The 16106-nt window shown below is 36.1% G+C and overlaps 1 protein-coding gene across 1 annotated transcript; it reads right to left on the bottom strand.

Annotated features, from left to right (window-relative positions):
* Positions 1-6683: 6683 nt before the first annotated feature.
* On the bottom strand, positions 6684-9586 carry LOC108672314. The gene is made up of 4 exons (XM_018159954.2): positions 9496-9586; positions 9111-9223; positions 8058-8249; positions 6684-6798 (listed from the first exon to the last, which is right to left on the bottom strand). Exons 1-3 carry the CDS (start codon positions 9532-9534, stop codon positions 8072-8074), a joined length of 330 nt encoding a protein of 109 aa, XP_018015443.1. The 5' UTR covers positions 9535-9586; the 3' UTR covers positions 6684-6798; positions 8058-8071.
* Positions 9587-16106: the final 6520 nt, after the last annotated feature.

Here is a 16106-nt window from a genome sequence, read left to right as displayed (position 1 = left end):
AATAATTAATGAAAATAACGTAATTTTAATGTGCTCACTTAATTCAACGTATCATTGAGTAAAGTCAGTAAATTTTTCTGAATTGCGGCTGCGTTTTTAGCTATAACTATATATAAGTTCTTGTGTCCAATAAAATCCTTCCAAAAAATGTTATACTGATGCTGTAATATGGTTGCTATAATGTTACATATAATGTACCAATAGAAATGGCCGACAAAAACGAGTAAATCCAACTTATTTTATAATCTCATCCGGCGTAACCAAAGGTCAGAATAGCGACTTTTTTTGCTGTGAAACAATTAAATGTCTGTGCAGTATATGAATTATGAACTAGCATATAGTGAGAATAGTGATGTCATTTGCTGGGTGCGTACGGTCAGTAGTGAATGAATGAAGGCTGACTGTACAATGTCACACAAACCACCGAGTGAGGTAGCAATGGACTTTTATTTAAACGGAAGAGGCGAAACAGAAAACTGATTTAACAGTTCCGATGTTAGCCAACTTGGCTAAACACTTACACGAAGCAATTTTAATTAAATAATCAGTTCAGCAGTAAATTAGCCGATACCCTCGATTTTTCACTTTTATAACTGAGACTCAGAAGATTTGTAGATACAAATAAAGGTAATTTACAACGTGTTTCAAGTAATGAAAGAATTCATGCAAAATATTAAAATTAACTTTTCTCAGTTTCCCCTCAATTGTACGTTTGTTTAGTATGAATAATGGAACATGAAAATATCATGCATCAAATTTTGTGCAATGGGATTGAAAATTTTTGTTACTTAAATTCAAGTTGGTATTTATTATCAACCAGCTGCAACTCTTAACGCTTTATATAAGATGTTACTGTCAACGAATAATCAAATAGTCGACGATGTACAGTAGATTAACCTGAATTTATTTGTTATTAAAGGAAATGATGTTTTTGTATAAACTTCTTGCTCCAATTTGAAGAATTTTCGAATGCAGATGCACTTTCAGAATAAAAAAAAACACGTTTTACTTCGCCCTAAGCTCTAGTAAACAAGTCAGAGACCAACGCGTTTTTATAAACAGCACGTTTCCTATTTACACAGTTTTCTAACCAAAAATCCATATAGTTTTAAATTTCCCTTCGACTTTACCATCGCTCAGATAATCCTAGCCCAAGTCTCGCGAGTGTAAACAAGACAAGCGATCTCAGACACCACCATGCAGTTCAGACATCAAATGTACCTTTATCAAAAATCTTCATAGATTAATCGGAGGCCAGTCAAAGGCTCATGTTCGGCCATCTACAATCTTCCTAGTATTAGTATCAAAGCTGAGCGGCAAAGCCACGCTCTTCAATTCAAGATGTTTGCCTTCAACGCTCTGTATGTGTTTGCTCTGGTCGCATGCAATCAACAGGATACCGCAGCGATGACATGAATGTCGCCTCAGAGTCCATGGCACTGCAGCAACACCGCAACGACACTGCAGTGACACTGCAGTGACACTGCAGTGTCACTACAGCAACATTGCATTAACACTGCAACAATGCCTCAGGGACATTACAGTGACACTGCAGTGGCACTGCAGCAACACCGCAACGACACCGCAATGACACTGCAGGGACACTGCGTTAGCACTGCAGCAACTCTGTTTACACCTTGGATTCTATTGACTCAAAATCTACTGGATTCAAAGCTAAAACACTGGAACTTCTCTCCGTTTTAGGCCTATAAACCATTAATCTTTAGGTGACAAGAACTTGCCAACGCAAGTTTAATTCAGAATTTATTTGATGTTCTGTCGAGGCGCTGTCTCACTAATCACGGTAGAGCGCCCTCAATCACTTACTTCACCTCATTATGTCAAGAACTTGAACATTTGGAAAAAAATACACCAGTGGGCCATAATTTCCGTAAGGCATTAAATTCGGACCAGTGGAGGGATAAACATTATCTTTTACATCATCATTTCCAGGAGACGAGTGATGCCGAACCATAATTTTTTATAAACCTTTAATTCGTTGGTAGGTTTAAGATTTTTAATTAAATAACAAATTGTTTGTCACGTCTCAGGATTGCGTTGTTGCGGTAAACCAAATTCCTGTAACACATTTAGCGATTATTATTAAGTTGATGTTCGTTAAGCTGTCGCCTCTCGTCTGACTCAAGGAAAGGAGTTTGATAGAAAAAATTAGTTATTCATTTCAAATTCTTTAAGTTCATGTAATGGGATATAACCTTTTGCGGCGGATTTGTGTTAAATTCGAATTTTTCCATTCGATTGGGACTTATTTAAATCTAAAAATTAGTGTACTGTGTCAATGGATCTCATTCAATATGCAATCCATGGTTATACATGGAAGCATGGTTAATGGTATTCCAATGCTCAATTCCAGGTTAAATAGAATGTCAAACCAATAAAAATGATGACGATCATTTCATTCGGAAAACCTTAGAGGTTTCTTGGTGATAATAAAGTAAATATTTCAGAATCGCATAGTTCAGATTCAACTCATGTATGACTGAAGTATGTTTAGCTTGTGACAAAATATAATTTCAAACAACTAGGACTGTATGATTTCTTTTTTCGCGTATAAATCATGGAAAATATCATCAATTTCGATTCTCTAGCCGAATCACTTCAAGTTGGCGTCATACAGTAAATCATTTAATAAGCAATACATAATTTGCAATTGGCCTGACTTTCGAGCAGGCTTTCGGCTTGGTACGAAATTAGCCCCGACCAAACTTGCAATCAAACTTGAATTGTTCTTCCTAACTCCGACGTACAAGGGTAGAACGACCAGACACGTTCTATCCTGTGATTCCACTTCCACATTTCGCTACTAACCTTCTTTATCCTACAATTCCAATTCCAATGTAAAAAGATTTTTTTCCATTATTTCATTACCTCATCAGGTGCTACAGCTCCTCAATTTTCTTTCTCGCAATTCTACAGTACACTATGCAAAAAAAAAACTTTTGTACATCAAGATTAATACACAATTCTATATTTTCTATAATTTATCTACAATGTACTGCTATGTTTGTCCTGAATACTACATCATCCCCAGCCTGAGCTCTGTAGGTTTACGTTTCTAGTGAACATTTGCAAGCGATTGAGACATCGGCTTTATGTTGTCCAGGCAACGGATGCGAAAACAAAATTTGCGCAAAATCCAAGTCCAGAGAGTCAGTGAAACCATTTCTATAATTTCCAGGCCATCCATTAAAGAATTTCATTAATTTTGTGTATCGTACCACTCTGAGTGAATATTTTCACTACCAAGGATCTAGATAATTGTTGGGTGAATAATCCCATGGCTATATGGATTGTGTAATCAAACGGAAACCTGTGTTGAAAAAAAAATTTGGCGCGGACAGTGCTCTGGAAATATATTCAACTGCTTTCAACCAATGGCTGTGTTAATTATGGTGCTCCTGATGATGCTCCTGATGATGCTCCTGATGATGCTCCCGATGATGCTCCTGATGATGCTCCTGATGATGCTCAGCTGATGATGCTCCTGATAAATATAATCAATTCCAATTTTCTTACACGCATCGTGTTTGAATGATGGAAAATATCATCAATTTCAATTCTCTAACACGCATCGCGTATTAATGGTGGAAAATATCATCAATTTCAATTCTCTAACACGCATCGTGTATAAATGATGAAAAATATCATCAATTTCAATTCTCTAACACGACTCACATCATGTTGCCGTCATACAATAGATAATTTTATAAGCAACACATAATTTGCGATTGGCCTGACTTTGAAGCAGGCTTTCGGCTTGACACGAAATTAGCCCCGACCAAACTTGCAATAAACTTAAGTTGTTCTTCCTAACTCCGACGTACAAGGGTAGAACGACCAGACACGTTCTATCCTGTGACTCAACTTCCAAATTTCACGACCTAACCTGTTTAATTATCCTGCAATTCCAGTTGCACATAATACGACTTATCCTGCTATTTCTGTTCCACGTTACACTAAGTATTGCATTTCAGCAACTTACACCAGTGAATACACGATTTAACTGAATGCAGTATTGAATCTATCCCATTATGTTCGATGCATTAGTGTCATCATGAAATATACAAAAGTTTTAAGAGAAGTTCAATAGTTAAGTTGTAAGAGAAGTTCAATAGACCGACTTGCACCCATGATATAGTAAAAAATTTTCTGAATGGATTAAATTTTATTTTAGAAAAGAGAATGGTTTATCGCAAAGGATGCTTCATTAAGTATGTTTCTCCGTTTCTAACCATTAATTGATTATTTCCAATGTGACCATAATATTTTCTAAGTTTTATATATAATAGAAAGTACCATCAGTCAGTTATACATGACACTTCACGTATTATGTAATGCCTACAGTTTCTACAGTAAAAACAAGTTTTTTTCATTGCATAATCAGGTGCTACAGCTCCTCGATTTTCTTGCTCGTCAATTCAACGGTACAGTATGCAACAGGAAAAAAAATTTGTGCATCAAGATTAATACGCAATTCTATATTTTCTATAATTTATTTACAATGTACTGCTGTGTTTAACCTGAATACATCACCCCTAGCCTGAGCTCTGTAGGTTTACGTTTCTAGTGAACATTTGCAAGCGATTGAGACATCGGCTTTATGTTGTCCGGGCGACGGATGCGAAAACAAAATTTGCTCAAAATCCATGTCCGGAGAGTGAGTGAAACCCTTTTATCATTTCTATGCCATTCCTTAATGAATTTCATTGATTTTGTGTATCGTACCGCTCAATTAAAGTGAATAATATCACTACCAATGAGCAATATAATTGTTGGGTGTATAATTCCATGGTTATATGAAATGGAAACCTATGTTGATACAAAAAAATGGCACGGACAGTGCTCAGGAAATTTATTAAACTGCTTTCAAATAATGGCTATATTAATTATGGTGCTCCTGATGATGCTCCTGATGATGATTCTGATGATGCTCCTGATGAAGCTCCTGATGATGCTCCTGATGATGATCCCGATGATGCAGACCACCGGCCAGTAAGTCTTCAGACACTGCACAATACAGACCACCGGCCAGTCACTTAACTGAGGCAAGTGGCATTTATCAAGACGACAGCGCAGCAGAATTGTAGCAGTGAGTTGCGAGTTCGAGACCGCAAAATGCTGGGAATGTTCTGCGATGTTAAGAATCGGCGACAGGCCTACGGCCTAATAAACACTGAAACCGCTATTATTATTATTATTATTATTAATATTATTATAACGATAAATATGGTATATGTATATGGTTGCAGCTTCTTTTTTTGCCCCTGTATGTATTGCCCTGTTGAATTGACATACGATGGTAATACGCATACGCAGACAAGAGATGTAAGGATATGTATTATGGTAATACATATATGAATTGACAACCAATTTTTTAACAGTCAGACCATATAAAACCCTGTATGTATTGCCCTTGTATGCTTATGGTTGCTGCTTCTTATGGTTTATAACGAAGACAAGCGGCAGTTAGCCAACATCACATATGGCGCAGGATGGCTTACTTAGCTTGGAGAGACATCCGTGGAGAGGCAACGATCGTTGCACTGAAAAGTGAAAACACACAACTGCTCCAAGAGTGCACTTGTCGTTCATTATGGAACTAATTTCCGTTCATTTCATTTAATGAGCACGTTCTCATTAAATAAATTACCACAAAATCTTGAATAATTTATCAAGTTATAATATGGAATTATAATTCATATTACTTTTTGTAATTTCTGAATCGGCCAATATCCAATTTATTGCCTTCTTTAAATTCCATCTGCTTTTTGTCAACAGAATTGAAGTTACGCTGAAGTGAAAGATGCCTAGACATGAGATCGAGAAATCTGGGTCAGAATCTTTACCAACTCTACGCTTTAGCTCATAATCTTTCAGAAGATAAGCACGCTAGATGGCATAGCAGCCTATGAAGTCTAGTTCTTTACCGTATAGCGCCGTATGTCCACAGACACCGCTTAAGCATGCCCAAGTTAAGCATGGTCAGACTGCATCTAGCCAAACCTACTCCGGCTTTACCTCTTCTGGCCTAACCTACACACGTTGCAACATTTCTCCACCCCAAACAAACCTGAGCGGACCTAACCTAACCTCATTGGCTGGAGGAAGTTAGAGAGGAAACTCAAATGAGCAGGTATTGGCTGTTAGAAAGTTGTCAGTCGGAGCTGAGTGAATAGGTTAGACCAGAAGAGGTTAGGCCGGTATGGGTGAGGCCGGACGTTGAACTGCTTGCTTTTGACCGAGCGTGTTCAACTATTGGCTGACGACTTACTTTAATTTCAAGCAGCTTGTCGCTGGCCTGGACTAAAGTGTACCAGCGTAGTTTGTGTCTTGTACAGTAGCTCTGCGACTAAGCGGTGTTATTGAATGCTGAGGCTAGGCGTCGGCTCCAGGGCTTATTGAGGAGTAAAATTTATGTTCTGGGCTGCATCCCCCCATAACTTGTCCTTCACTTTTATTCAATGAAGTCACGAACAAATGAAGGTCGCTCAGCCTAACATAAACTACCTGTTCAACTACGGATCACTATATGTGATCCGTAGTTGAATTTTTCAGTATAATATACTTGATCTACTCATATTATGAGTAGATCAGGAAACAAATAGTTAAGTTGGTAAAACAATATAAGACCAGAAAATAGAATGTTAAGTAAAGACAGTAAATTAGGCTTGATATGATTTATTGATAAACTACATGCGTCCAACTGGCGATTGACTGAAACGATGATCGAGGGACAATCAATGCTGTTTGCGTCAACAGTTCACTTCTCTTCGTTACCTGCAATAAAAAAATCATTTATTAGCACGTTGAATGCGTTTCTTCAGCATGTACTATTATTCCATTTTTTGTACTATTATGAATTATATGCACCAGTACTTCCTGGAGAAATACACCTCGTGGTACGCATATGAACCACTTCGGAGTCAACGTGTTAAACAAACTCGTCATTTGAATGGCATATACTAAATAATGATTAGGTATCAATTAAGAAGCATTACACTTTTAGATGCAGGTTCTTAGAGAACACTTCTATAACAACACACTGCTTAGGTATCAACTTCAACTTATGACCTTATGACCTTATGATGAGTTTTAGGACGTCGTAGTCCACGGTCACGCTGATGCGCCGCCTTCGTCGTCCTCCGTCTCCGAGTCGTCGTCGGATGTAACGTTGGACGTGTTCCGTCTATTTGCCCTCCTTTGGGCCACCTGCTGCAAGATGCTGTTGCTTGTCACTTGCTGTTGGTAGTTTCCCATTACTGGACAATCCGGGATCTTTCTCAACCACTTATCCAGTTGTCTCTTGAATGCTGCAAGAGTAAACTCCCCTCCTCTCAGCGCTTTTGGTAAGACATTAAAGAGCCTCGGTCCTACCACGGACAGTGATCCCTCACGAAGAGTCTGTACTCTGGCCGCGGCTCGATTATTAAATGGGGGAATCCTGCACAGTCTCCCCCTTCTTTCGTTGTAATATGTCATTATTTTGGAGGTTTCACTCTCAAAGTTGGAAGCCAGTCCGTTTATCATCTTCCAAGTGTACAGTATGATATACCTTTCTCTTCTTCTCTCCAGTGAGTACAGTTCCAGGTGTTTCAGCCTTCCCCTCTCTACCTCCTGTCGCCCGCAACTCTAGTGTCAGTCGTCCGTAACCCTACCGTCAGTCTTCCATAACTGCACCGTCAGTCGTCTGGGATTCTCCCGTCGGCTAACTGCACTCCTTCATCGGATCTTGTCTTGTTCCTAAGTTAAGTTGTCAATTCATTTATATTTCATTAAAGTTATTGTGTGATGTGTCCATTATTACCCACCGGTTCGATTGATGCCGTTTAGCCTCATTGATACCCTTACAATGGCATATACTGATTAGGTATCAATTAAATGTAAATGATGATTAAAAATGATTAGGTATCAATTAAGAAGCATTACCCTTTTAGATGCAGGTTCTTAGAGATCACTTCTACTACAACACACTGCTTAGTTATCAGCTTCAACTATGAGACATAACACTTTTAGATGCAGGTGCTCAGAGAACTCACATGTCCAGTTACTCTCATCCAAGCGATGGTGGCGTCCATTTGTTCTTCTTAACGCACTGCTTGTTGCCGCAGTCGTCCGCAGGACAGCAAACCTTTTCACCATCACAATCCGTGTCATCCATACAGAGACCGGACGACCGGGCGATGCATGGCTTAATTACGTCTAGCTGGATGCCTGTTACCAGGGGGCACCTGCAGAATTGGGTACAGCATTTCTTATGGTATTGGTGGGCACCTGTGGAAGTGTGTACAGCATGTAGTGTGGTATCGGTGGGCAGCTGGGAAAGTATAGGTACAGCATTTCTCACGGTATCTGTGGCCACCTAGGAACTGGCTCTAGTGGATTAAACTGGAATAATATTGGTAGTAACTATTTAGAAGCGATGCGTTCAAATGTAAATAAAAAAACTGCCGAGCTTCAGGTTATAACCGCCTATTGTTTTTTAAGCCAAAACTCGACTCTTAAAGAAGGTTTTAAGAATACCTTGTATGAGGTCATACAAAGGATGCTGGACATTTTTAACAGCATAAAAAATTATTGACAGGTAATATTTGTGATCGTACTGATACAGTATAAACAACTGTCGCATTAACCTCGACATAAAATATAACTACAAACGGCAGTTGTCATTACCAATTTTATGCCTCCCCCTGTGGTTCTCGGAATCAATTTTAATTGTTTCTAGGATGCGATTAGTGGATCAAGTGCAAAAAATCTGATGCATTTAACGCAAAAATACATTTTCCTTACCTGGCACCGTTTATCCCTGCCATAATATTTCATATTCACTGTGTGTGTCATTATGGCATCTAATCATCACATAACAGGAAATTTAACTAATTTTCCCATTTTAATCTATTAAACCTAACCAAATTAACCAATGCCGAATTTCCCTATTGCTTGTGCTAAATTTTAGCGTCGTTTAGTTTTGATTTGATTTCATTACTGCATCCATTTGGTTAAATATATATTTTGGTAAATAAATGCCGATTTGTTATGGTTCCGATGAAAACAAGATCATTTAATTTCATTGCAGCTGCTCCAGAACTTACTGGGAAACTTCAACAAACTTCACGTCTGCCCGGCTGTCGTCAAGCGGTTGAGGCTGCGGTACAAGTGCACTCTTCATTTCTGGCATAGCGAGCCCTGTTGAGACACCCAGCAGCTGGTCACGAGAAATTAAAATAAATTAATTAGTCAATTGAGTAGTTCACTTAATGGAATAATTCAGAAGTAAAAATATATTAGTTCATTAATAGAATTAATTAAGGAAAGTGAATAAAAGTGAATTTTGAAGTAACTATTATGCGATTATTAGACTTAAAATAAAATTTTTTTGTCATTTGTTTTTAAGATTAACTCGGCGTCATAATAATTTATCCCAAGTTAACTAAACAAACAAGACAACTCAATTGACTATGCAGACTTTGAACTCACCGCTACCACTGCTACTATGACAGCCAACATAGTCGTCATGGTTGAGAAGGTGACAGGCAAAAAGACAGGCAAATAATGTAGCGAATTTCCCTGAAAATGAAGAAAAAATATAACTCAGTACTCACTGCAGTGAGTGACAGAGAGCTAATTTTCTCGTCGACGAAAACGTGAGGTCAAGGACAGACGGACTGACAGATGGACATGACGCATTTTTCCAGAAATGAGAAAAAACGTTAAAAATTTTAAAATTTAAAGCTGTAAATGAAAACTGAAAATAATTTATTTGCAATGCTAAATAATTTTTCCAACTTGCCGCAGCGCAGCCTGTTGGTTGATAGTTAAGAAAAGGAAAACAAATATTTTTGAAAATAAACATTATACATGTTAATTGATAATAAATAAACAACATTAGGTTCTTTAATTACGAAATGAAAAAATATATTTTTTTATAAGTTGCAAAATTTTTTGTAAGGCCAATTTGCCGCAGAATCAAACTTGAAGACTAATAAATCATGGCGCAAAAAAACGTAATGATAGAATTATCGAGATCTCTAATTCAACGAAACTGAAAAAATTTATATGTTTTTTGAGAACACATGCAATTTTCATTGTTCAGGAATCGTTTGCGAACATGCGTATCGTGACAATTAAGCCAGTCTGTTTCAAGGCTCAAAATTGGAATTTTCTACGTCATCCTTTATTAAATATTTTGAGAAACAGAATTTTAGTTTTAAAAGTTTGTGCTACTTCCTGCAAATCGGTTTTACCATCGAAACTCAGGAAATTGCCCGTTCAGTGATAATTACTTAGTTTCTTGATCATTTTTCGCCCAATCACATACTTTATGTGTTTAATATAAATCATGAGGAAAAACAACTGCCGTTTTTTAGCACTAAGTACTAATGCATCTGTTAACCGCTTCAATTTTGTACAGTTTACAGATTTTTATCGCACCTAAGATCAAGTGTTATAGTTATACCAGTGCCAGGCAATCAAGTTATACTTCGATGTTTTGCACGATTACCCTCAGGTTTCAAAATATTATGAAGCACCGGGACCAGACAATTAAAATCCTATCAGGCAGCATGTTCCATGAATCAAAAACTCTACAGACCACATCATCGAAATGTTATCGGACATCGTGACGATATCATCAAAATTTTATCAGACAACGTTACCATATCGTCAAAATGTTATCAGATAACGTTACCATATCATCAAAATGTTATCAGATAACGTTACCATATCATCAAAATCTATCATCAGACAAAATCTATCATTCTAACTAAAGTATCAAAATCCTATCAGGCCCCGCAACCAAACATCAGGATCCTATTAGGCACTGTGACTATATAAGAACCTGCATATGTATCGTCGGTTTCTACACTGCATACAGCTTGCTGTGTTCCATGTAACGTAAACGTTAGTGTTGCGGTCAGCGAATAATTAAGTAGGCGTGTACAGGTGCGCAGCGTGCACAGATGTGCTGTGAATGTGAATTAATTTTTTACTGCAAAGATCAATATATTTTACTGCAAAGATCTATATGCATATTCTGTACTTGAACGATAACTTTCTGTTCAAAAAAATGCCCTTGGTTGGAGGCTTCAGATGAATGCCATGCATGATGTGTAACGTACGTGACTAACGTTCTCGATTGAAAAATTATTTCCCATCTGCTTACATGGCCTTCAGTTTTAACTCGCGTCTCATTCATCATTCTACTTAGACATGCACTTCAATAGTTCATGAGAAGCTGCAAACGCTGTATTGTTCAAAAATTGCTCGTTGCTATAATTATTTGCAATGTAAAAAGTATATAGCGAGTGTTTGTGGTTATAAATGATCCTGTTTTCTTTTGTAAAACTAATTATGAATGTTCAAAAAAAAGTTTAAATCAAGTCAAACTCTGCGTATAAATATTACAACAGATCAATATAATAAATGAAATAAATGAATTGTTCACCAACGAACAAAATGGCAACATACATGTAATTGCCATGGTCATTTTTGCACATATACCTATATTTCAGCCCTAATAATAGGACATATTTTGACAAGCACCACATCAAACCAAAAATTTTACTCGAATACGAATATCAACATTAACGTTTATTACCAAATTATTCTTTAACAATGATCTTGCTAATATTGTATTTAACAACTTTTGCTGATGTCAGCCTCTCCAAACGAAACCTTTCAAAAGTCAGCTCGGCAAAATTATTCTGAGTTTCATTGGATCTCCAAACTGAAATTTATTGGCAACACAAAATACTTTCTCAACATTTTTTAACGGTTTCCTAACATTTCATGATAAACACTTAGAAGGTTCTTTAATAGAAAAATGTTTAGTTTGATAACGATATTAAGTTTATCGATACTTCACTCCAGCACAAAATCAGAAATTTTTCAATAAATGGTAAAAAGCAACAAAAATATTTCGATTTTTCTTAAATAATGCTGGCCGAATTTCTTAGATTTATTCCTATTTTAATCCAATAACAAGCGGTGCGTACCTACATGGAAAATTTTAGCGCTTTGAGATCTCACACTATATATCGTCTTTCTAGTTCAGACTATCGTCCAGAATTCTAGTTGAGAAGAACTAAGTTTTACATCAACAATGATGCATTGCCTAGTGAATGTTCACAAAAATATCGTTGACAAAATAAATTTTGTATACAATTAATAATTCTTAAGAATTATACAAGGCATTTATTTGACCGAACGTAGCATGGTTTATATTTATATTTGTGGCAATAGATACAAATATTAATAACAGTAGTTAATGTTATTCACAATGAACGATCGCATTTGAACATTTTCAACCATGTTAACATTTTCGTCTTTCTCAAATCCAGTTATCGTCTACAAACATATTGTTCTTAATTGTTCTTATTGTTGTTCTTAAAAACATATTCTTCTATACTTGATTCTTTTTCTCATGTTTATAATTTTTAATAATTTTCATAACTTCATAATTTCATAAGTGCCTTCGTTTTTTATTTTTATTTTTTATTTGTCATGCTTTGCTTCCATATCAGCCGGAAAAAATATAATAATTTATAATTAATATACACATCTGTACTAATCCGTTTGATTCGTAATTTGTGTATAAAAGTCAGACACAAACAAACTAGCATTATTTTCATTTTTGCACATATCCTCGGCGTATTTGTCAAAAAACCGGATAACCTCAGTTATGATTTCTTCATATCTAAAATTTCTGAAAAGTTTTTGAGAAAATTTTCGAGATAAGTTTTCGCGTATCCTCGGGAGCTCCTGGAGACGTCCCTGAACCGCGAAGATATTCCAGTCGACGGAACTGAACGACTGCAGCAACGACGCTCCACGACCGAATTTCTTAACATTTTTTTTTATTCCAGTGGAATAAAAAAATTATTCCGGTGGTGCAGATGTCCATCGAGATGTTGTTCGCCTGAACATGTGAGACAGCGGACGGAATTCTGGACGTTCTACGCACCCAAGGGCAAACGACCGAATTTCCTAACATTTTTAGCGCATTTTCTCATTTATGGAAAAAATGCCCTATTGTGCTCGTCATGTCCGTCCGTCTGTCCGTCTGTCCGTCCATCAGTCCGTGACTTCACGTTTTCGTCGACAAGAAAATGCGCTCTCTGTCACTCACTGCTACTGAGTTATATTTTTTTTATTCCGGTGGATTGAAAAAAATTTATTCCGGTGGTACGATGTCCATTGAGATGTTGTTTGTCTGAACATGTAAGACGGCGGACGGAATTCTGGAATTCTGTGGATGAAGAAATTCAGGTGCTACAATGGTCGCCGTGAAGAAGGACGATATAAAATATTATGTACTTTTCATGTAAATGATTGTTTCGTGCTTCAATTTATTCCTTACTATGGGCACTAGGAGGAAGACGAAATAAAATATTTTTATTTTATGTATACGAATATTTGCAACATGTTTTTGCACTTCTGTTGATGCATGGTGAGTTCAAAGAAGCTGGGAACTCAGAATTTTATTTCTGGAAATATTGTTTTTCATCACAAACGTAAGCAACGCTCGCACTTCTGACATGCCACTGTGATACATAATGCAAATTGTATCTACACAAAACCCATTATATAATATTTATGGGATCGTAAGAACTGTTCTTAAAGCGAGAACATCCAGACAGACATGTTCATGGAATATATATCATTAACTTATCCATATCAATATAAATCATTAACTTATCCATTTCAATATATATATTTAACTTATCTATATAACAATATATCTTTAACTTATCCATATCAATATATATCATTAATTTATCCATATCAACGTATATCTTTACCTTATCCCTGAAAATTATTTGCCTGATATAGCCGCCCCTCATGCGTCATTTCATTTGTACCGCAATTTTCTTAAACATTTTTGTGATCATTCAGACAGTTATTTCTTATATTCTCGCTGGTAAATTTGTCTTTATTTGTATTAATGTTTCATATTTCGGTTTACTAGTATTTTCATTTGGATAAAAATCCTATTCGACAGAGTCATTCCACTCTCGTTGCTTTAAAATCTGTCAGTCGCAAAGCACATTGCGCTTCACTGTTGACGTAACTTTTTTAAATTTTGTCCTGTATCAATTTGTTTTGAGATAATTGTGAATTGTGTGATTATATTGACAGGAATGAATCGGTTATTAAATTTCCATTACCGGATCTTGTTAAGCTTGTTAATTTGGTGATCATATTCTCATTAATTCACTATTATGGGTAAAAGATTCAGTTCTTTCCATTTGCTGGGTTTAATGACTTTAATCTTTTGCTTTTTAGCGCATTTTATCATTTATGGAAAAAAATGCACTATTGTGCTCGCCATGTCTGTCTGTCTGTCTGTCCGTCNACAGGGTTTGCCTCCTCAATAGGATTTGTGAATTCAACAACATGTGAAAATTCAACAGGGTTTGCCTCCTCAATAGGATTTGTGAATTCAACAACATGTGAAAATTCAACAGGGTTTGCCTCCTCAATAGGATTTGTGAATTCAACAACATGTGAAAATTCAACAGGGTTTGCCTCCTCAATAGGATTTGTGAATTCAACAACATGTGAAAATTCAACAGGGTTTGCCTCCTCAATAGGATTTGTGAATTCAACAACATGTGAAAATTCAACAGGGTTTGCCTCCTCAATAGGATTTGTGAATTCAACAACATGTGAAAATTCAACAGGGTTTGCCTCCTCAATAGGATTTGTGAATTCAACAACATGTGAAAATTCAACAGGGTTTGCCTCCTCAATAGGATTTGTGAATTCAACAACATGTGAAAATTCAACAGGGTTTGCCTCCTCAATAGGATTTGTGAATTCAACAACATGTTAAAATTCAACAGGATTTGTGAAGCTCGGCCACTTGAAGATTGCTTGTTCATTATTGCTGGCGAATCGATAGCCATCAGTTAGCAGTGTTGTATTTGCTAGAGATTTTTAGTTAGTTCGTTATGAACGTGATGTTACGTAGTTTTTCTTAATGGAGAAAAAATTTATTTCGGTATGGTGAGGCCTTTAAATCATCTCACGTTCAATTTGAGGAAAATAAAAACGCTCTGATAAATATAATTGAAATAAAACGCTTTGATTTTTGAAACTAAAACGCTCTCAGTATAGAACCCTGTATAAATAACAGATCGTTACAAATTACACAAATATAAATAAATAGAAAACGATTATAAACAGTATAAATAAGTTTATCTCTTGAACAAAGTAATTACTACTGCAGACGTCTCTTGCAACACTTTAGTACTTACTCTAATAAGAGGTTCTGGTGTAATAAATCTAAATACTAAAGGTTGGAATGAAGTTAACTACTGTCGTATTCTCTGTGGAGATGTCCATATATAAACAAATCTTATTCTTACAATTAAATCTAATTCTATATTTCTAAATATTTTTATTATATTAATAGAAAATCTTGAACGGAACCGCTACACCTTCTTACCCGAAACTATAATAAATTAAACTTAAATTTTTTGCCCACAGCACAGTGACGCATCCAGCGGGTGGTTGAACGAGATCACAACGCAATGTGAAAATATTTTGAAACTTTATTTGACAATTCACGTTGCAAGCTGTCGTCGAATTTTTTTAAAGCCTTTCAATCTCCAATCAAAATTAAATGATATATTTTTTATGCTGCACTGCTGTGAGTTTAAAAAGTATTTAATAGCTTGATTTAAGTTGACTTTCAACATTAATATATTCATGTTACTGGTAGCACATAATTAATCATGTAGCATATAATTAATCATACAATTCTAATCATTGCAAGAAGACTTACCAATGTTAACTGTATACTGCTACAGAATTTACTTAAAAGGCAATACTTACACTTTATTTATCTACAGAAACATGTGCCTGTCGTTGACCCCGGTCCGAAATATTTGTATCCGTATCATTGCTGGAGAATTTTTTGCTGCACAGTAAATCAGCATAGTTTCCTATTACAGAACTTTATAATCGACCGATAGAGAACTAGTGCCCATCCCTACAACGAAAGTATAATTTGTTAAAGATTAACATCGATGAGGGATTTGATTAATATTAAATTACATATTTATCCCACTATATTCCCAATATTA

This window comes from Hyalella azteca, unplaced genomic scaffold (genome assembly GCF_000764305.2).
Source record: "Hyalella azteca isolate HAZT.00-mixed unplaced genomic scaffold, Hazt_2.0.2 contig10229, whole genome shotgun sequence".
In the NCBI taxonomy this organism is placed as follows: Eukaryota; Metazoa; Arthropoda; class Malacostraca; order Amphipoda; family Hyalellidae; genus Hyalella; species Hyalella azteca.
The sequence above is the reverse complement of the archived record's forward strand: the minus strand, read 5'-3'. Positions and strand labels throughout refer to the sequence as shown.

What these genes read in the sequence shown, in the direction of transcription:
- LOC108672314 (XM_018159954.2), bottom strand. Translation starts at nt 9,534, where the DNA reads ATGACGACTATGTTGGCTGTCATAGTAGCAGTGGTAGCG. An exon ending in TCATAGTAGCAGTGGTAGCG is followed by an intron (nt 9,224 to 9,495) that starts GTGAGTTCAAAG and finishes TCTCGTGACCAG; the next exon opens with CTGCTGGGTGTCTCAACAGG. An exon ending in AAGTTTGTTGAAGTTTCCCA is followed by an intron (nt 8,250 to 9,110) that starts GTAAGTTCTGGA and finishes CCAATTCTGCAG; the next exon opens with GTGCCCCCTGGTAACAGGCA.